Source organism: Gopherus evgoodei, chromosome 4, assembly GCF_007399415.2.
Source record: "Gopherus evgoodei ecotype Sinaloan lineage chromosome 4, rGopEvg1_v1.p, whole genome shotgun sequence".
In the NCBI taxonomy this organism is placed as follows: Eukaryota; Metazoa; Chordata; order Testudines; family Testudinidae; genus Gopherus; species Gopherus evgoodei.
In genome coordinates, this window is record NC_044325.1 from 32,621,785 (window position 1) to 32,641,154 (window position 19,370).

Below are 19,370 nucleotides of genomic sequence, written 5' to 3' on the forward strand. Positions count from 1 at the left end.
GCATCAAAAACCTTACTAAAGTTGAGATATATTACATCATCTGCTTTTCCCCCTATCCACAATGCTTCTTACCCTGTCACAGAAGGATATTAGGTTGGTTTGATTTAATTTGTTCTTGACAAATCCTTATTGACTGTTCCTTATTCCTCATTTTCTTCTAGGTGCTTACAGATTGATTATTTGCTCCATTATCTTTCTGGGTACTGAAGTTAAGCTGACAGGTCTATAATTCCCTGGATTGGTCTGTTGTCCTGATTTATGGAGGGCTGGTTAATTATATGCATCAATGATCTGACTAGAAGATAATCAGGTTCTTGTTCTGAAATCAGGCCACAGAATTAGAGAATGTAGAGAGTCCAGTACTTCGTAAGCACTCTCAGGGTCTGTGGCAAGAACACTCCTGCTGAAGACACAGCTAAGCTTTAGAGATTTTTATTAAAATCAAAGAAAAGGTCATCAAGGCTCCAAACCATAGAATCAGAAATCAATAATATAGTTCTATGGGTACCTGTGGTATCATTCCTTACAAAAGCTATTTACACCCTTTTTTGGGGACCTGGCGATGGAAGACAAAGGACTAACCTTGTCTCTGGCTTGCCAAATGAGTCCGATGATCCAGGTTCCTCAACGCTGAGATGGTGGGGAGAAGGGTCAAATGTAGAGCAGCTAACCTGGGGTGGGCAAACTACAGGCCGCGGGCTGGATCCTGCCCCTCAGGGCTTTGAATCTGGCCCATGGCACCACCGGTACCACATCCCTGCAGCTCCCGGGTGGGGGGCAGAGGATTCTATGCGTCGCCCTTGCCTCCAGACACCGCCCCCCGCAGCTCCCATTGACTGGAAACGGAGAACCGCAGCCAATGGGAGCTTCAAAGGCAGTGCATGCCGAGCCCTCCGCCCCACTTCCCCCAGGGGCTGCAGCGCTTCCTGGAGCAGTGTGGAGCTGGGGACAGGAAAGGCATGCAGAGAGCCTGCCCTGGCCCTGGTGCGTGCCGCTGCCACACCGGAGCCCGAACCTCTCCTGTACCCCACCCCCCAACTCCCTGCCCTAAGCCCCCTGCCTGCACCTTGAACCCCTCCTACACTCCAACCCCCTGCTCTGAGCCCCCTCGTACACCCTGCACCACAACCCCGTGCCCTGAGCTCCCTGCTGCACCCTGTGCCCCTGTGCACCTCAACCCCCTGCCCTGAGCCCCCTGCCACACCCCACATCCCTTCTGCACTCCAGCCTCCTGCCCTGAGCCCGCTCCTGCAATCTGCATCCTCCTGCACTCTGCGCCCCAACCCCCTTCCCTGGGCCTCTTCATACATCCCGTGCCCGTCCCTTGCCCTGAGCCCCTTCCTGCACCCCGCACTCCCTTCTGCACCCCAACCCATTGCCCTGGCCCTGCTTACAGTTTCCTCACCCAGATGTAGCTGGTAGCTAAACAAAAGGTGAACTAAAAGAACTAACTCTGCTTGGTGGTTTGCCCTCTTATAGGGTCTTGGACTATCCTGAATATTCATGTCAGTTCCCAACCTTCCATGCCCAGATCTTATTCCTTCACCCACATAAATCTTTGAGTACACTTACTATATAGGCTAGCGTATTTATGCATATTAATAGCACATCCATACAGACCATTTTGTGTTTAAAGTCTGCCTTCTTCAAGTCCATTGTCTTTATTTTGTTGTTTTCCCTCCCACTGTTCTTTAGAATCGTGAACTCTATCATTTCATGATCATTTTCACTCAGGGTACCTTCTATCTTCAGATTCTCAACTAGTTCCTCCCTTTTTGTCGGAACCAAATCCAAAATAGCTTCTTCCCTGGTTGTTTTCTCCACCTCCTGTGGTAAAAAGTTGTTTCCAGTGCATTCCAAGAACTTATTGGATAATCTGTGTCCTGGTCTATTGTTTTCCCAACAGATGTCTGGGTAGTTGGAGTCCCCCATTACCACCACCACTTGTGTTTTGGATGATTTTGTTAGATGTTTAATAAAGGCTCATCCACCTCTTCTTCTTGTTTGGGTGGTCTATAGTAAATCCCTACCAGGACATCACTCTTGTTTTTTACCCCTTTTACTTCTGACCCAGAGGCTTTCAACAGGTCTTGCTCCCACTTCTATCTCAACCTCAGTGCAAGTGTAAGGAAAAGCACTCTTTTGAAATTGTATGTTTTATATTGAACATCTTTAAAGCTTTTTTATTTTCATGTAGATAGTCTTGTGGTAATCAAGGAAGTAACTTTAATAATTTCATGATTAAATACGCTTTCCCTATCTCTTCTATATCCAATCTGGTATGAGAAACTCCACACAATCTAGTAGTTAGAACTATTGCACTCCCTCTAACAGTTTATTGTTCAATGTAATACAGTGTGTAACTTGTTTTTAATTAAGTAAGTGGTGAAGGCATCCTAGAAATCACATGTAGACTTTTCGACGTTATTACAGTATTTGCATTGTCACTTTCTAAAAATTGTTTGTTTTTCATTCTTACATGCTCCTTTATAGCAAAATCTAAAATGTTGTAGACATCTCGCAGATGCTGTTGTTTTGATACTTTGATACAGATTCAGAAGGAACAAAATTATCAGATGAATTACCAACTGGTTTTTTGTTTTGTTTTGTTTTGTTTTGTTTTTGTAGGCTGACAGTTTTATTGGTGCAGGAGAAGATGGTCTAAAGGTTAAAACAGATATACAAGTTTTAAAAGAAGAACATCATAAACTAGAAAAAGAAAAGGTATGTTAGTTAATTGACCATCTTTGCTTTTAGTTTTGTATATACATTTACTGCAGGATAAGAGAATATTAACAAGCACATTGTGTGCGCATTACTATTCTGTGTAAAGTTTTCAGACCAGCCTCAAATCTACTTAGAAAATTTGACTTTGTTCATTAAGGTATTTGTATGAAGTTGTTGGACTTGTAGTATATTTTTATTTCTCAATTTTTTACAAAAATGTCAAGAAAATAATTTAATTCCATTTCAAAATTAAAAGAAATTATTTCAGTTAAATTCCCATATTAAAATAGGTATTTGATTCTGAATTGTATTTGTTACTACTGCTTGAAAGTACATCCCATTGACATATTGTAAGGGAAAGAGACAGCTTTTGCACTTTTTGTTTACTTGATACATATTACATCATAGAAACTGATGTATTTTGAGTTGTAAATTAACCATTTTGTAGAATTGCATTGAGATGTTGATTAAAAAAAAAAGGAAAAGGACAAAAAGAATCTCTGAATTACTAGCTTTGTAGTTATAGCTTTCCATCAGCTTCTGTCAGTGTTTTGTTAAATATGATTCTCCTTCATATTTGGCATTGTATTGTGGTCTCTAAATTCTGTTTGCCATTATTTTCACACTGCATCCCACCCCGCGAATGACAATGACATTTTGATATTGCACCATACATCCAAAAGTTTCAGTTTCTTTGGTAGAAAGTTGTTAACACAGAGAAATGACAGTGCTTGAAGCATCAAGTTTAAATACTTGGTCTCCCTGGAAATTTAGGTTCTTCTTTGAGTAGTGTTCCTATGGGTGCTCCACTGTATGTGATGTGATCCCCTGTGCCTGGGATTGAAGATCTTTGGTAGCAGTGCCCATGGGGCCCCACATGCACTCCTCCCCATCTTGCGCCATGGGTAACTTATAGCTATGTGGTCCAGCTGCCCTCAGTTCCTTCTCAGTCGCCTTTGGTATGGAATCCGGATCAGAGCACTTCTACCTCCTTAACCTTTAGAGAGAGACTTCCCATTACCTTACTCTTCCCTGTTTTCTGCCCTCCCCAAATGGGAGCTTTCCTCCTCCTCGGGACTATGCCAGGATCTCCTGGGTTCAAGAGGTGCCTCTTTTGTTAGGAGGCCTTTCCTGTGAGTGACGGGCACTCATGGTGCATCCACTGCCTCAGTGAGGGCCACATCACACAGAAGTGCACCCACTGCATCAACTTGACCTCTGAGGCCCCAAAGGGCTGTGAAGTCAGACTCCGAATTCTCCTCATGGAGAGTTCTCTATGGCCAGCTTTGGATCCCAGCCTTGATACCTTTCCGGCCTGGCTCTCACCCTCATTTCGGTCAGCAGTTGATTCCCACTCGCCATGGCCATCCAAGAGAAATCCTCTCTTTCCACTCAAATGGAAAGAAATAGACCACTACTTCACCTTCCAAGGAACCACCTCAGAGAGAGCCATCCCTTGCAAGGTCAGTAGCCTCAACATCATCAGGGGTGAGACTTAGCTCCCATGACCGTCTGAGAACCTCTGATACTGGAGCTAAACGTAAGTCCAAGGACCCTAAATAGGCAGGACCAAAGGCAGATACACTGTCTCTCGGGACCAAGAAACACAGTGCAAGAGCTTCCGAAATGGTACTGAGTGCCTCATCCAAGACAACCTTGGGTGTGTTAGCACTGACAACAGTGTCGGCATCGACCAAATCCTCGGCACTAAGCAAGCTCTCGGGATCAAGTCAGCCATCTACACCGTTTACTTGCTGCTCGAGGGAATGCACTCCACCCTTGGCATTGATAGTTCCTTCAATTTCTAGACAACTACTGATACTGATGATGCTCCTGCCTGTGCTACAGCAGTTCAGATATCCAAGAGACCTGGTCATCTGTGATACACCGGAGTCTCCGCTCCTCTGTTGCAAGCTTCCTATAGTTTATCCTCTTGCCGAATCAGAACCCTACTCCCCTTCACCACTGAGAACTGCACCACCCTTTCCCAGCAACGACGAAGAGGAAGAGGATGACGAGTACTCCATTCCACCCGCATATCTGGAACACAGACAATCCTCTGCTCATCTGCGTTATCCAGAACCAAACCAAGGGTCTGGTATGGACCCCCATGGATTCAACCCCACATGCCAATCTCTCCACATTGGCCCTACTGAGCCCCATGGGCTATCTGGCACAGTTTTCCAAACCATCCATAGAGCAGAGCCAGAAACACGAACGATCGCCATCCTCATGTGTGTCTTGACCATCTGATGTCAACCCAGTAACGATGGAGGAACAGCAGGAAGACAGAGGAAGAAGTTACACCACCATTCCACTTCTCCTCCTCTTCCCCTGATGAGGCGATCATGCCACCACCTCCTACGTTGGCGGACTATTTCAGACACTTTCAGGAACTATTCTGCAGAATCGCTGAATCTCTCCAGATCTTGCTGAAGGAAGTCCCAAGAGCAACAACACAAGCTGCTTGATATCCTATACCCCTCCACATCGGTGACGATAGCCCTCCTTATTCATGAGGCCCTATTAGACTCTGTCAGTGTGCTCTGGCAGACCCCAACATCCATCCTGCTAACCTACAGGCAAGAGGACACAAAATATTATGTCCCCACTAAGGACTTGGAATTTCTTTTTTTCCCATCCTACTCCAAAATTCCGGGTCGTCAGTGCGGTACATGAGAAGGGATGCTAACACCACCCCAGGGCATAATCCTACAAGAGGGACTGGATGCAGCTAGACTTTTTTGGTTTCAAAGCATATTCTTCTGTGACACGCCAGTCTCATCTCACTAATTACAAGGCTCTTATGGCCAAATACAATTATATGAACTATTCTAAAATACAGGAATTCTTCAAAATCTGCAAGACAATAAGGAGCATATCCAGACACTCGTGTCTGAAGGACACCACCTTGCCTGCATGGCACTACAAGCTTCTCTGGATTCCGCAGTCATGGCTGCTCACTCCATCACAACAGCTGTGGTAACAAGACAAGTGACATGCCTTCACCTCTCTGGATTCCCTAAAGAGGCGTGCAGTCCATAGTCAAGGATCTATCTTTGAAGGTTCCAAACTATTTGCCGAGCACATGGATGAGTTCTTACGTACTCTAAAGGACTCTTGAGTGATCTTCCGCTCTCTCGACATATATAAACCAGCGCTGAAGAGACATCAGGGGAAATACCAGCTGAGATCCTGAGTTCCACGTTTCACTCCTTGCTGTCAGTATGACACACAACAAAGGCGACAGAGACCCCTTCCGAAGTGCAGACAAATGCTGTCTCATGGAGCTACCTCTTATGCATCTTCATCTAAAATATAATTTTGAAGGTTTGGTCAAGGCCCAAGAAAGCCGCCTCCTGTTAAAGTGGCTGCAACCATCTTTAACAACCCACCAGTTTGACGACCGTTTAGCCCCTTTTTATCCGTCATGGTGACAAATCACTTTGGACACACAGATCCTGGAAATAATCAACAAAGGATACTCTATTCCATTCCTATCCCTCCCCTCCTTCCTGTCCCTCTTCAAATACCTTTATCACAAACACCTTCTATGAGAAGAAGGAAATAACCTTCTGAGACTGGGGGCTATAGAACCGGTACCATCCCAACACAAAGGGAAAGGTTTTTATTCCCACTATTTTCTGATCCAAAAGAAAGCCGGCATCTGGAGACAGATCCTAAACTTATGAAACCTCAACAAGTTAATTTAACTGCAACACTTCAGTCTGGTTACACTTTCAACCATTATCCCAGCACTGGAGTATGGATACTGGTTTTCAGCCCTCAGCTTCCAAGACGCGCATCTTCACATCACCATATACCCTGCTCACAGATGATTCCTCAGATTCATCCTGGGAACCAGTCATTACCAATACAAGGTACTACCTTTTGGACTCTTTACAGCCCCTCACTCCCAAGTATTCTCCACAATCTTTGTGATAGTGACAGCATACCTGTGCAAATAAGGCATTGTCGTAGTCCCATACTTAAGACAACTTTCTCCACAAAGCTCCATCTGAACCTGACGCAATTCACACTATATGAAAGATGGAGCTTTTCTTGAATCTTGACCTTCAAATAAACATCCAAAAATCCACACTGTCACTTGTGCAACATCTTGAATTTATTGGGACACATCTGGATGCAATACAGGCCGGAGCCTTCCTTTTAGCTCACAGATTTTCTATAATAGTCGACCTTATATCCACTGTGAGAACCAGCCTGCAGCTCTCCACCAGGAAGTGCTTCCAGCTGCTCGGCCATATGGCAGCAGCCACATTCATGTAAAACATGCCAGGTTGCACATCTCCATGTGTGGCTACGCACAGTGTATGTACCTCACAGACACAAGTCTTCACAAACTCCTATCCATGTCTGGTGGACACAACACCAAAATGTCTGTATGGGGGTCCCTTTTCTCCAACCAACATTGTCCCTAATTCTAACAACCAACACCTCTCTAACTGGTTGGGGAGCACACCTTCAGACCCATAGGGAAGGAGGTCTCCTACAGAATTCTCCATGCACATCAATCTTCTAGAACTGTGAGCGAATAATAATGCATGCTGACATTTCCTACCACTGATCAGACATCAAGCCATAAAAGTAATGACAGATAATATTGCCTGCGTGTTCTACATCAAAAGACAAAGCACAGTAAGGTCCCACTCCCTATTCTTGAAAGCACTGAAATTGTGGAACTGGTGTATCCAACAGGACATCAACATTTCAGCTGCATACCTTCCTGGACAGCAGAACACCATGGTAGACTCACTGAGCAGCCAATTCTTACAAGACCACGAGTGGGAACTAGATACAAGAGTCCTTCAGTGCATGTTCAGCTACTGGGGATTTCCCCACATAGATCTCTTTGCCGCACCAAGAATGCCAAATTTCCTCGATTCTGCTCACAAGCAGCTCTGGGACACTGGTCTCTAGGAAACATCTTCATTATTACATGGGATGATCCACTACTCTGCCTTTCCACCTTTTCCCCTCTTATTCAAGGTACTTCACAAAATACTAGTGTAACGATCCTGAGTCATCCTTATATTCCCAACATGGCCATGACAATTTTTGGTATCCGTACATCCTATGCATGACAGTGTGTGCTCGGATCACCCTGCAATTGATTCCACACCTCCTCTCGCAGGATGCGGGCCAAATCCTCCAACCCAATCTGTCTCCTTCATGGTTTCGGGATTTGGAGATGTCCTCGTCAGGAGCAATAGAAGAGGTTCTCTTAAATAAGTGAGATGTCTCATTGTACTTGCCTCCAGAAATGGGAAAAATTCCAATCCTGGTGCACAGCCAATCATGTCTGTGATAAATGCCCCATTACCATTCATTCTATATTATATATTAGATCTTAAAAGATCAGGCTTCTCTACAAGCTCTGTTTGTGTGCACTTGGCTGCCATCACAGCATTCCCCACCCCAAGATGGATGGCTATTCCATATTCACATACCCTGCTCATGAAGAGATTCCTTAAAGACCTTTACAACCTTTACCCTCACATATGACATCACAACCTCATCTTGAACTCTCTCTCACCAGACCACTATTTGGGCCCATGACAACATGCTCTTACATTCATCTTTCCATGAAAACAGCATTTCTTGTAGCCATCATGTCTGCCTGACAGAGAAGAAATAGGGGCTCTCATGGCATACCCCCCGAATAAAATTTTTCATAAGGGCAAGGTCACATTATGCACGCATCCAGAATTCCTAGCCATGGTGGTGTTCTTCCATTTGAACCAACTTATCCACCTTCCCTGCTTCTTCCTGAAATGCATACCAGCCAACATGAAGCAATGCTACATACCTTGGACATTAGGTGGGCATTAGCCTTTACCTTGATAGAAGTAAATCTTTCAGACAATTGTTGTGCTTATTCCTCTCAACCGCCAAATGGTCAAAGGGAGTGCCTGCATCCAAACAATGTCTTTCCAAATGGATCTCTCAGTGCAGATGCCTTTCTTATCAACTGCACAACCAGCTACCTCCACCTGGAACTTCAGCGCATTCCATTCGCGCACTCTCCACATTATAGACTTTAGGACTTTAGGGTCAGAAGGGACCAGTATGATCATCTAGTCTGACCTCCTGCACAAAACATTGATTGCCTTTCTCAACAATGTGCCGATCACTGACATTTGCAAAAGGCCACCTGGGTGTTCATGGACACTTTTGGCCAACTCTATGCACTATCCATGTTGCAGCATCAGATCCCCTACTAGGACACACTGTCCTCTCCTTCTTATTGGACACTACTCTAAAGCCCCAGCCTTACATCTGTGGGCACTGCTCTACAGTCATCTACAGTGAAGCACCCAGAGGGACACTACTGGAAGAAGAGAAGGTTACTCTCCATGTGCAGTAACTTAGGTTCTTCAAGATGTGTCCCCCTGTGGGTGCTCCACTACTCGTCCTCCTCCCCTCTGCTTCAGAACTCAAAGATAAACTCTTCAGTAGAGAAGGAACTGAGTATGGTTGGATCGCACAACACTATATATAGATGCTCCCCCATGGCGTGAGACAGGAAGAAGCACCTGTGTGGCCCAGGTGCAAGGGGTGCTGCTACACTGCCTACAGTAGAACATCCATAGGAACAAACATCTCAATGAATATGTTACTGCCCGTAGTGAGTAACCTCTAACATTTGGCAGGGTTGACTTGTTGTTCTATGGTAATCAGAGTTCCATGTAGTTTACTATGTGTTTGGAAGCACTTTCAAACTGATGTCCCCTCTACTCTGCATGGACGCTTAAAGTCCCATTGCATTTTTCATCAGAGGTTTACTCGGATACCCTTGGTCAAAACCCTCCCTTCCCTCTTCCATTATGCATCATGCTGTGCTCCAAGAGCCACATCCATTATGCAGCTATGACAGTTTACACCAGCTGTGGACAGATTTCTCTTGTGGATGATGTGATTTTGCTTTGTGCACAGTTATAAGTTGCACTGGGATCTTTGTGATGAAAATACTTTTAACTTATGTATATTTATTAATGTTAATAAGACACCTTCCTCACACTGAATAATGCTTAGTTGGGATAAAACTGAAGTTAACTTGTTCCAGTGTCCAAAAGACTCGCTTTTTTGTTCAAACTGAAAATGCTCTGGTTGACTAAATATAAAACCTGTTTTCAAACCAGTGTTTAAAAACCTGAATAATAGTATAAAATCCAATTTATGTCCAATATAAGGAAGAACTTCAGAAGAAACTGGCAAGTTTACAACATAAAGATGAGGATGTTACATCTGCATCTATTGAAGACATGAATTTGGAATTAAATCAATTAAGGCAAGAGTTGGAAAGGAAGGAGCATGAACTCAAAGAAGGTATTACAGAAAGAGCAACACTAACAGCAGAATTAGAAGAATTGGACAAGCAGAATCAAGAAACTGTGCAGGTAACAAATATTGCCAAGAATTAATGGACATATTTACTTTTTAGACATTCAGTGTGTGATGTTAATCTTTGCTCACAGATATCAGGGCCTATTAGGTTCTCAGTAGTCAATTCTTGCCATACTAGATAAGACTAGTGGTTTATTTAGTCCAGCATCCGTCCTAACAGTGGCTGATACCAGATTCCTCAAGGAAATGCAAAAAAATTCCTGTAATAGACAATTATAGAATTACAAAGAAGAATACAAGAATAACATACCCGCTACCCACAATGGAAATTTCTTACTAATTTCTGTCAGGTAGTGGTTATCATGTGCCCTCTAGCATGAGGGTTTATTTTCCTTTTGAGGAATGTTGCAGTACCAAGGATATGTTTAGGGTTTTTTAATTCAAATAAAATCTTGACCTCCATAATAACTTGTGACAATGAATTCATATGTTAACAGTGTGTTATGTAAAAAGTATTTCCTTTTATCAGTTTTAAATGTTATTAGTTTATAGCAGCATAACATCTTAAACTTTTTTTTTTTAAATCATCAGATTTTGAACAAAGTCTGTGAAACTTAGTGGTCACAGATTATTAATAGTTTTATATTTGTCACTATTTTAACTGATATTCAGATTTAAAAAATGTATTTGAAATACATCTGTTTCACATTAACTACTTGACTTTTCAGAAAGAAAATGGCCAATACCACAATAACTAGGGTCTTACCAAATTCAAAGTCCATTTTGGTCAATTTCATGGTCATAGGATTTTAAAAATTGTAAATTTCAGCTATTTAAATCTTAAATTTCACAGTGTTGTAATTGTAGGGGTCCTGACCCAAAAAGAAGTGGGGGGGGGCGAGGTCACAAGGTTACTGTAGGGGAGTTGTGATACTGCAACCCTTACTTCTGCACTGCTGCTGATGGCAGCGCTGCCTTCAGACCTGGGCAGCTGGAGAGTGGCAGCTGCTAGCTGCGAGCCCAGCTCTGAAGGCACAGCTGCTGTCAGCAGCAGCACAGAGGTAAGGATGGCATGGTATAGTGTAGCCACCTTTACTTCTGCACTGCTGCCTTCAGAGCAGGGCCCTCAGTCGGCAGCCACCAGTCTCTGACCACCCAGCTTTGGATTCAGCACTGCAGAAGTAAGGGTGTCATGGTATTGTCACCCTTACTTCTGCATAGCTGCTGCCTTCGGAGCTGAGTGCCCAGCCAACAGCTGCCAATCTCTGGCTGCCAAGGTCTGAAGGCAGCGAAGAAGTAGGGTGGCAATACTGTGATTCCCCTAAATTAACCTTGTGACCCCTCTGCAACTCTTTTGAGTCAGGACTCCCAATTTGAGAAACGCTGGTTTCCCCTGTGAAATCTATATAATATAATGTAAAAACACACACAAGACCAGATTTCACGGGGGGGGGGGAGGACCAGATTTCATGGTCTATGATGCATTTTTCATGGCCATGAATTTGGTAGGACTCTTACAATAACATTACAAAATAGTATGACAGCATATGAAACAACTGTGCTGTGTGAGTCAAAATAATTTTATCTTTCAGGACAAAACTTCCCATAAATTTGATTCTACCTGCCTTATTGAGCATATGATAATATAAACTCAAAATGGAAAAAACTGAATTGGTATGAAAAAGCCACACAGTTATATCAGCTCACTGGCTTTATTTGCAGGGTGTTCTGATCTGCAAAATGGCAAAATTGAAAAAGAGAGAAGAGAATTCTGTAATATCCAGGGAAAGAATTATAGTGTTCAGAAATTAAAAACCTCTATTAAATCATTCTGTTATCCCTATGGACCTCCCTCCCCGCCCCAAAAAAGCTTTCTATCCAATGCAGATTTGTTCCCTACAGATTCATAGATTCAAATCCTACGGCCAACAGGGACCATTATGATAATCTTGTCTGACCTCCTGTATAACACAGGCCATCGAACTTCCCCAAATAATTCCTAGAGCATATCTTTTAGATAAACATCCGATATTGATTTAAAAATCATCAGTGTTGGAGAATACACCACATGCTGTTGTAAATTGTTTCAGTGGTTAATAACTCTCACTGAAAAATGTATGCCTTATTTCTACTCTGAATTTGTCTATCTTCAACTTCCAGCCCTTAGATCGTGGTATACCTTTCTCTGCTAGATTGAAGAGCCCATTATTTAATATTTGTTCCCCATGTGTGTACTTATAGACTATAATCAAGTCACCGCTTACCCTTTCTTTGTTAAACTCACAGTAAGGCATGTTTTCTAATCCTTTACTCATTCTCTTGGCTCTTCACTGAACCCTCTCCCGTTTATCCGCATCCTTCTTGAAATGAGGGCACCAGAACTGGGCACAGTATTCCAGCAGTGGATGTGCTAGAGCCAAATATACTGATAAAATGACTTCTCTACTAACTACTGAGGGGAAAAACGACTGAGGAGAGTTGGCAGTTTTTCAAAGGGACACTATTAAGGGCCCAAAAGCAAGCTATTCCTCTGGTTAGGAAAGATAGAAAATGTGGCAAAAGACCACATTGGCTTAACCACGAGTTCTTACATGATCTAAAAAATAAAAAGGAGTCATATAAAAAATGTAGACTAGGACAAATTACAAAGGATGAATATTGGCAAACAGCACAGGAATGCAGGGGCAAGATTAGAAAGCCAAAGCACAAAATGAGCTCTAACTAGCTATGGGGATAAAGGGAAACAAGAAGACTTTTTATCAATACATTAGAAGCAAGAGGAAGGCCAAAGACAGGGCAGGGCCACTGCTCAGTGAGGCGGGAGAAACAGTAACAGGAAACTTGGAAATGGCAGAGATGCTTAATGACTTTTGTTTCTATCTTCACCGTGAAGTCTGAAGGAATGCCTAACATAGTGAATGCTAATGGGAAGGGGGTAGGTTTAGAAGAGAAAAGAAAAAAAGAACAAGTTAAAAATCTCTTAGAAAAGTTAGGTGCCTGCAAGTCACCAGGGCCTGATGAAATGCATCCTAGAACACTCCAGGAGCTAACAGAGTAGGTATCTCAGCCTCTAGCTATTATCTCTGGAAAATCATGGGAGACAGGAGAGATTCCAGAAGACTGGAAAAGGGCAAACATAGTGCCCATCTACAAAAAGAGAAATAAAAACAACCCAGGAAACTACAGACCAGTTAGTTTAACTTCCGTGCCAGGGAAGATAATGGAGCAAGTAATTAAGGAAATCATCTGCAAACACTTGGAAGGTGGTAAGGTGATAGGGAATAGCCAGCATGGATTTGTAAAGAACAAATCATGTCAAACTAATCTGATAGCTTTCTTTGATAGGATAACAAGCCTTGTGGATAAGGGAGAAGCGGTAGATATAAAAATGGCCTACATTCTTTATTCCTGGGTGTATACATTTACATTTAAGTTATTAAAACACACATTGTTTGCTTGCACCCAGTTTACCAAGTGATCCAGATCTTTCTGAATCAGAGACCTGTCATCTTCATTATTTACCACTTCTCCAATTTTTATGTCATCTGGAAACTTTATCAGTGATGATTTTATGTTTTCTTCCAGGTTATTTGATAAACATGTTAAATAGTGTAGGGTGAAGGTAACAATTCCAGAGAGACATCACTAGGAACAGACCTCTTTGATGACAATTCCTTGTTTACAGTTACATTTTTGAGCCTCATCAGTTAGTAGTTTTTAAATCATTTAATGGGTGCCATGTTAATTTTATATCGTTCTAGTTTTTTAATCAGAATGTTGTGCGATGCCAAATCAAATGCCTGACAGAAGTCTAAGTATATTACATCAGCATTATTATGTTTATCAAACAAATTTGTAATCTCTGTAACAGGGTGTGCTGAATCAGGAGCTGAGTCAGCATCCCATCTCTCAAATCCCCACCAATATAGATTAATTGAGAAGGGTCAATCAGCTGAGTAGAACTACATCTGAAGGGCTAATTAGAAGGGGAAGCAACCCCAGTATCTGGGAGCCTGTAATTTGAGAGGAAGGAAGCCGTGGAAGGGGGAGCTGAGAACCAGAAGGAAAGCAGAGATGAGCAGGGCTGACTGCTGCCAACTCCGTTGCCTTCTCCAGAAGCAAGTGCTGGCTAGGGCTTGTAAATGTAAGTAAATAGCACTACAGATAGAGACCTGCTGGCACAACAAAATAAAACATGGTGGTAAAGGAGACATGAAGTGGTTTGGGTTTTACTTAAGGCCTGAACAGATTCTCAGGGGATGACCCCATAACAATTTTATCAACAACAGATATCGAGTTTGTTTGACAGGATCTGTTTTCTGTAAGCCCATCTTGATTTGCCTTAATTACATTACCCTTCTTTAGTTCTTTATTAATTGCATCCCAAATGAGCCATTCCATTATCTTCCCAGAATCGATGTCAGGCTGACAGGCCTATAATTAACTGGGTTATCTCATTTACCCTTTTTAAAAATTGGCAAATGAGCTTTCTTCCAGTCTTCTGGAACTTCCCCAGTATTCCAAGACTAATTGAAAATCAACATTAATCATCTAGCAAGCTCAGCAACCAGTTCTTTTATACCTCTTGAGTACAAGGTACTGTCTAACTTTAGTGGCTACTGTTTTAATGTCCTCCAGAGATGTGAGTGAAGTGGAAATTGTGTTATCACCATATGATGAGACTATATCATCTGTTTTTTCCCCAAATACAGGACAGTAATATTTATTGAACACTTCTGCCTTTTCTGCATTATTATCGATAATTCTACCATTTCCATCTAGTAATGGGCCAATACCATTGTCAGGATTCTTTTTGTTCCTAATATATTTTTAAATTAATTTAAATTTAAATTCTAGATATATTTTGTTCAATGTAATTTCATTTGTTTTTAAGAGGCTTGAAGAAAATTTTGTTTTTTCAGTTATATGGAACCATGTTGGCCCCACATGTGGGTCATCTGTAGGATTGGGCTCTTTAGTTCTTCTTTGAGTGGTTGTTCATGTCCATTCAAAGTAAGTGCGCGCACGCCGCGTGCACGCCAGCCGGAAGATTTTCCCCTAGCAGCGTCTGTAGGGTTGGCTCAGGCGCCCCCTGGAGTGGCACCGCCATGGCGCCCTATAAAGGGGCCCACCAACCCTCCACCCCACAGTTCCTTCTTACCGCCGGTGACGGCTAGCTGGAACTTCTCTTGCATAGCAATCTGGCAGTGTCCTGTCCGTACCGTTTAGTCTGTATATTTGGGCCTAGACCCCCAATTTGATGGTACGGTCGAGGGCGACCTACCAATCGAGACTCTGGATCCTCCCACCCCTATCTTTGGGTCATGTCTGTCCCACTTCTACCATGCCTGGTCCCAAATTACGTCAGACAGATGGGTGCTCCGCACGGTAGAGAGGGGATATTCTATCCAGTTTTCCTCCCACTCGCCCCACCAATCCCCTTCCCCGTCCTTCTTCAGGGACCCTTCTAACGAGCAACTTCTGGTTCAAGAAGTGAAGTCCCTCACAGAGGCAGGGGCGGTGCAGGAAGTCCCTTGGAAGCACAGGGGCAAAGGCTTCTACTCCCGGTACTTCCTCGTACCGAAGGCAAAAGGGGGCCTGAGACCCATCCTAGACTTGCATCGGCTGAACAGGTTTGTGAGGAAACTCAAGTTCCGCATGGTCTCCCTGTCCTCAATCATTCCCTCCCTGGATCCAGGAGATTGGTACCCTGCCCTCGACTTAATGGACGCCTATTTCAACATCGCCATAATTCCACGGCACTCACCTCAGGTTCGTCGTGGCTGGCGTCCATCTGCATTTCACGGTGCTCCCGTTTGGCCTGTCATCTGCTCTCAGGGTCTTCACGAAGTGCATGGCGGTCATAGCGGCCTTCCTGCACAGGCACGGCATCCAGATATTCCCCTTCCTGGACGACTGGCTCATAAAGGGCCTCTCCAAGGAGCAGGCAGAGACCCAGGTGCTGTTCATCAGGCGGACCTTTCTCGATCTGGGCCTCCTCTTGAACGATGCCAAATGCACCCTGTCTCTGACACAACGCATAGAGTTCATATGAACAGTTTTGGACTCCACACATGCCAAAACGTATCTGCCGGAGTCCAGGTTCTGTGCAATTTCCGAGCTCATCCTCGGACTGCACCGCATCCCGATTACCATGGTTCGAGTTTCCCTCTGTCTGTTGGGCCACATGGCGGCATGCACCTATGTGGTGGTCCACGCCAGACTCCGGCTTCGCCCGCTGCAGTCCTGGTTGGCGACAGTCTATCGCCCGGTCAGGGACCCCGTGAACTCCGTGGTGTCCGTTCCCCGCTCGGTGCTGCGCTCGCTTCAGTGGTGGCTCAACCCGCGGGAAGTCTGCAGGTGTGTTCCCTTTGTGCCCCGCAGTCCTCCCTCTCCCTGATGACAGACGCCTCGGATCGAGGTTGGGGAGCGCACCTGGGACGCCTCAGGATGCAGGGCTTGTGGTCGCCGGAGGACCTCGAGTTGCATATCAATGTCAGGGAGCTGAGAGCGGTCCGCCTGGCATGTTTGACCTTCCGGTCTCACCTGGCCAGCAGGTGTGTTTCAGTCCTTTCGGACAACACGGCGGCAGTCTTATATCAACAAAGAGGGGGGTGCACGCTCCACTTCCCTCTGCAGGGAAGCCCTCACGCTGTGGATTTCTGCGTCCACAGTGCCACTCACCTGACGGTGGACACCCTCAGCCGCTTGTTCCAGGGTCACGAGTGGTCCCTCCGATGGGACGTGATGCACTCAATTTTCCAGCTCTGGGGCTTTCCTCGGTTAGACCTGTTTGCCTCAAGGGAATACAGGAAGTGCCGACGGTTTTGCTCCCTTCTGGGCCACAGTCGGGGGTCTCTGTCGGATGCTTTCCTTCAGCCATGGGAAGACGGGCCTGCTCTATGCTTTCCCTCCGATCCCCCTGATACACAGGGTGCTTTTAAAGATTCACAGGGATCGCGTCAGGGTAATCCTGATACCTCTGACGTGGTTGCGCCAGCATTGGTACACGTGACTCCTGCACATGTCCGTTCAGGCGCCCCTGACACTGCCCCTACTCCCGGACCTGATCACGCAGGACCGGGGCTACCTCCGCCATCTGAACCTCGAGTCCCTTCACCTCACAACCTGGATGCTCCATGGCTGAACCTGGTGGAGTTACAGTGTTCCCGGCAGGTGCTGCTGGGTATCAGGAAACCATCAAGTAGGGCCACCTACTTGGCTGAATGAAAGTGCTTCTCCATCTGATCAGGTCAGCGGGCTCACGACCCGCTGGGGTTTCCAATTCCTGTTATCCTTGACTATTTGCTTCACCTAAGACAACTGGGCCTCTCCCTTTGCTCCATTCGCATACGTTTGGCGGCCATATCCACTTTTCATCTGGGAGAGGGGAGTACCTCAGTGTTTGCGAACCCACTGGTTGGGCGTTTCCTCAAGGGTATGGACAGGCTCTTCCCGCATGGGCATCAGCCAACCCCTGCTTGGGACATGAACCTGGTCCTCTCGGGGCCTCCCTTTGAGCATCTGGCCTTGTGCTCCCTGCTGTACCTGTCATACAAGACTACCTTCCTGCTGGCCATCACCTCGGCCCGACGGGTGTCGGAGCTTCAAGCGTTAACATCTGAGCCCCCGTACACAGTCTTCTACAAGGACAAGGTCCAAGTTAGACCTCATCCGGCTTTCCTACTCAAGGTCTTTTCACAGTTCCACATGGGCCAAGATATCTTTCTCCCTGTGTTTTACCCGAAACCACACTCCTCCAGCGAAGAGCGGAGGCTACATTCCCTGGATGTCCGCAGGGCCTTGGCTTTTTACATAGAGCATACCAAGCCGTTCAGATGCTCGACCCAGCTCTTCGTCGCAGTGGCTGAGAGGATGAAGGGGCTACCGGTCTCCTCTCAGCGAATCTCTTTGTGGATTGCGACCTGCGTTCGAGAATGCTACTGTATAGTGAAGACCACTGTCCCTCCGGTCACAGCCCACTCCACTAGGGCGCAGGCCTCCTTGGCGGCATTCGTGGCTCAGGTTCCAACTCAGGAGATTTGTAGAGCACCCATGTGGTCTTCCATCCACACATTCTCGTCTCACTATGCCATCACGCGCCAGGCTAGGGATGATGCAGCCTTCGGTCGCACAGTACTCCAGTCATCAGGGGTCTCCGACCCCACCTCCTAAGGTTAGGTTTGTGAGTCACCTACTTTGAATGGACATGAACAACCACTCAAAGAAGAAAAAACAGTTACCCGCCTTTTAGTAACTGTTATTCTTTGAGATGTGTTGTTCATGTCCATTCCAACACCCACCCTCCTGCACCTCTGTCGGAGTGCTGGCAAGAAGGAACTGAGGGGGTGGAGGCTTGGCGGACCCCTTTATAGGGTGCCATGGCGGCGCCACTCCAGGGGGCGCCTGAGCCAACCCTACTAGGGGAAAATCTTCCGGCTGGTGTGCATGCGGCACGCGCACACCTACTTTGAATGGACATGAACAACACACCTCGAAGACCAACAGTTACTAAAAGGTGGGTAACCTTTTTATCCATAGCATAGACCTCTGCCATGAATATTTAGATTCATAACATAGACCTCTCCCACATGAGCTAACAGAGAAACTGGTAGCAATGGAAATCTGTCACCTTCCATATGGACCTGCCATTAGACGAGGAGTGAAGACACACTATCAGGTGGATTTCATAGCTTTTTGCTAAACTGCAAAAGAATATTGAGACTATAGAATAATGGTTTCAATTCTCAGTCTTGTAGGGGAGTATGTCCCAGTGGTTATAGACCCTTCTGCCCCTGTCTTTCTCCTCCTATTCCTGCCTTACCCTCACCCTTATTCTTCATTTGAGTTGGGTAGCTTCTTTCTCCTCTATTTTGCCTGCATGCCAGTAGAGAGAGCGTTGGGAGTTGCTCTCGGTTCCTGTCCTTGTCACTATAACAGCTCCTGGCAGCCAGGAGGAGTAATTGCAGTGAAGGTCCTGTTCAGTCCCTGAAGCCACAGGATGGTGCATGCTCCAGCACACTGTGGGCATGGCTCATGCGCAGTCTAGTCAGCACATAAGAGCTGTGAGAAGTGGAGCATGCTCAGTACAAATGGAATCTTCAGAGAATTTAGTTGCAAAACTGTAATGTCTCTCTACTGGGCATGTGCAAACATCCTTTTTTTTTCCCCAGAGGATTAGAACTTTGCCAAATTTTGATGAATTTTCTCAGAGACAGCAAAAGCACATCACTAGTATTAGTGGGAGAGACTCCCTCACGCCTGATCCCATTCCC

At 45.2% G+C, this 19,370-nt stretch overlaps 1 protein-coding gene across 1 annotated transcript in view; it reads left to right on the forward strand.

Annotated features, from left to right (window-relative positions):
• TRIP11 (thyroid hormone receptor interactor 11) overlaps positions 1–19,370 on the forward strand; it is an 83,630-nt gene that overhangs the window by 24,015 nt on the left and 40,245 nt on the right. Inside the window, exons 9-10 of the mRNA XM_030558905.1 lie at positions 2,629–2,724; positions 9,942–10,148. Coding sequence (XP_030414765.1) covers positions 2,629–2,724; positions 9,942–10,148 — 303 coding nt within the window. The remainder of the gene's footprint in view (positions 1–2,628; positions 2,725–9,941; positions 10,149–19,370) is intronic.